The following is a 2,833-nucleotide window of genomic DNA, read 5'->3' as shown; positions in this document are numbered from 1 at the left end:
AAAAAAACCCATATTTTTGATATGGTAAGACACTGGGGATCAGTGTCTAGGTTCCTGATGGTTGAGAAATCCTGTCGCTTTGGGGACAGGATTTGACGTTGAGAAATCCTTTGGGGCTGTGATAATGATACTGCAGTTATGTGTTTGTGGGGTTTTTCTCCTTCTTGTTTTTCCTCTTTTATCGTGGTAAAATACACATAACATAAAATTCACCACCTTAGCATTTTCTTTTTCCATCTTGGCATTTTTTTGTGTGTGCATGCTCAGTCCCTCAGTCATGTTCGACTCTTAACAACTCTATGGACTGTAGCCCGCCAGGCTCCTCTGTTCTTGGGATTTCCCAGGCAAGAATACTGGAGTGGATTGCCATTTCCTTCTCCAGGGGATCTTCACAATCCAAGGATTGAGTCTGTCCCGACTGGCAGGCAGATTCTTTACCACTGCGCCACCTGGATAGCCATTTTAAAGGGGTATTAAACACATTTACATTATTGAGCAGCCATCACCACCATCCATCCCAGAACTCTTTTCATCTTGTAAATCTAAAACTGTATCCCCATTAAATGCTAATTCCCCATTCTTCCCTCCTCCCAGCCCCTGGCAACCACCACCCTATTTTCTGTTTATGATTCTAGCTACTGTGAGTACCTAATGTAAGTGAAATCAGGCGGTATTTGTCTTTTTTTGATGGGCGTATTTCATTTAGCATAATATCTGCAACGTTCATCCACTTTGTAGCCTGTGTCAGAGTCTCCTTCCTTTTCGAGGCTGAATAATATTCCATTGTAGGGATGGACCCATTTTGCTTATCCATTCATCTGTGGATGGACACTTGGGTTGCTTTCATGTTTTATCTATTGTCAATAATCTGCTATGAACATGGATGGACAAATATCTCTTTGAGACCCTGCTTTCAGATCTTTTGTTTTAAGGACAGCCCTCACCAGACACAAAAGCCTACACAGAGGTCCCATTTACAAGAAATGTCCAGAACAGGCCAGCCCATAGAGACAGAAAGATTCCTGGTGGGAGGGGGGAATGGGGAGTGGCTGCCAAGGGGGACAGGATTTCCTTTTGAGGTGATGGAAAGTTTTTGGAACTGCATAGAGGGGCTAGTTGTACAACACTATAAATGGACTAAATACCACTAAAGTGCCCACTTCAAAATGGCTAATCTTATGTAAATTTCACCTCAATTAGAAAAAAAACCCATCATCTTTTGGCGGTTTCACTGAGATTATCTCTAAAGCAAATGGGCTGCTGTCTGGAGCTGCTTCACAACAAGACTGGAGGAGGGACATGGGTGGACAGGCGAAGGGGGCAGGACAGGGCATCTGATCTCTTCTGGAGCTGAGCGATGGGTGCCTGGGAAGCCCCTAAACGTTTCTGTCCGCGTTTGTATTTGCAACTCTCAATAATTGAGTTAATCAAATGGACTGTTTAATGTGTCAAGATTCAGATTAGCAATTTTTCCCAAGACCCCCCACCTCCAAGTAGAACATAAAATCCTCAGAAGCAGAGCAGGGCACCGCCCTCACCCTGAGGGGTCCCCCAGGATGCCATCCCAGAGCCCCCACCCTGCCCTACTGTGTGATTCAGGCAACCAGCTGAACCCCTCCCGGCCCCGCCTGTTCAAGGTGAGGGCTGCTGCTGCTGCTGCTAAGTCGCATCAGTCGTGTCGGACTCTGTGCGACCCCATAGACGGCAGCCCACCAGGCTCCCCCGTCCCTGGGATTCTGCAGGCAAGAACACTGGAGTGGGTTGCCATTTCCTTCTCCAGTGCATGAAAGTGAAAAGTGAGAGGGAAGTCGCTCAGTTGTGTCAGACTCTTAGCGACCCCATGGACTACAGCCCACCAGGCTCCTCTGTCCATGGGATTTTCCAGGCAAGAGTACTGGAGTGGGGTGTCATTGCCTTCGGCAGCACCTCCCAATTTGTCAGTCTCTGGACACACCCCCTTCTCACTCCTTCTTCCACCTGGAGGAAGGTACTAGCACCTGGATTTCCACCCCCACCATGGCACTGAAACCTTCCGGCTGTCTCCTCTCACTGAGGAGGGCAGAGAGAGGAAAGGACTTGTCTTAACCCCTACCTGCTCTGCAGGACAGTGATGCCCTCCACCTCTGCCTCATGCTTACCCCACCAGGAAGCATGACCCATCCATTTGCCTGCAGCTACCAGCAGGGAAAACCTTTCCGGCACAGGGTGTGGGGAAGGCAGCATCTTAAGGAGCTCAGGCAGTCCGCGTCCAATCCTAACTGCATTAGAAGCCTCAGTTTCCCTACCTGCAAAATGGGTGTGATGCCTTTGCCCGCTCCCAAGCAGCTATGAGGATACAAGGAGCTTACATGTTGAAGGTTTAGTCTCTGGCCGGACAGAGAGCATAAAGCACTGATGACCCCCTCCGAGCCCCCTCACGTCCCTGCAAGAAAGCCATTCAGAGAAGTAAAGCGGACGGGTGGGAGGAGGGTAGGGGTGAAAGAGGGGCGGGGCCTGACCGTGCAGTTGTACTTGACGCAATCATCCCAGAAGCGGCTGGCTGAAAACTTCTTGCGCAGGACCACCGTCAGCCCATAGATGAGACACTGACCCACGCCCATGATGTTCCCTGCAGAGAGTGGACTCGATGAGGGGTCCCCGGTTCCCCGCCCCCTTCCCCGCCCGAGCCGCCCAGTGGTACCTGCCGAGTGGTACAGGGGCAGACAGTCGTAGAGCACATCTGCTGCCTGCATGCTGTAGGAGTAGTGCCCAAATGCCGCGATGCGGTAGTACCTGCGGGGCAGGGAGTGCAGGGGCTGGGGCCCACGTCCCCGAGAAAAGCGTGGGAGTTGGG

General features: G+C 50.8%; 1 protein-coding gene across 1 annotated transcript in view; it reads right to left on the bottom strand.

Annotated features, from left to right (window-relative positions):
- The window catches only part of SLC27A1 (solute carrier family 27 (fatty acid transporter), member 1), a 40,703-nt gene that overhangs the window by 9,082 nt on the left and 28,788 nt on the right, over window positions 1-2,833 (bottom strand). Inside the window, exons 5-6 of the mRNA XM_010845680.1 lie at window positions 2,681-2,772; window positions 2,499-2,608 (exon numbers count right to left, since the gene is read on the bottom strand). Of these exons, the coding sequence (XP_010843982.1) occupies window positions 2,499-2,608; window positions 2,681-2,772 (202 nt within the window). The remainder of the gene's footprint in view (window positions 1-2,498; window positions 2,609-2,680; window positions 2,773-2,833) is intronic.

The sequence above is a fragment of the Bison bison genome, unplaced genomic scaffold (genome assembly GCF_000754665.1).
Source record: "Bison bison bison isolate TAMUID 2011002044 unplaced genomic scaffold, Bison_UMD1.0 scf7180017864221, whole genome shotgun sequence".
NCBI classification, from domain to species: Eukaryota; Metazoa; Chordata; class Mammalia; order Artiodactyla; family Bovidae; genus Bison; species Bison bison.
This window is presented reverse-complemented; position numbering and strand designations above follow the sequence as displayed.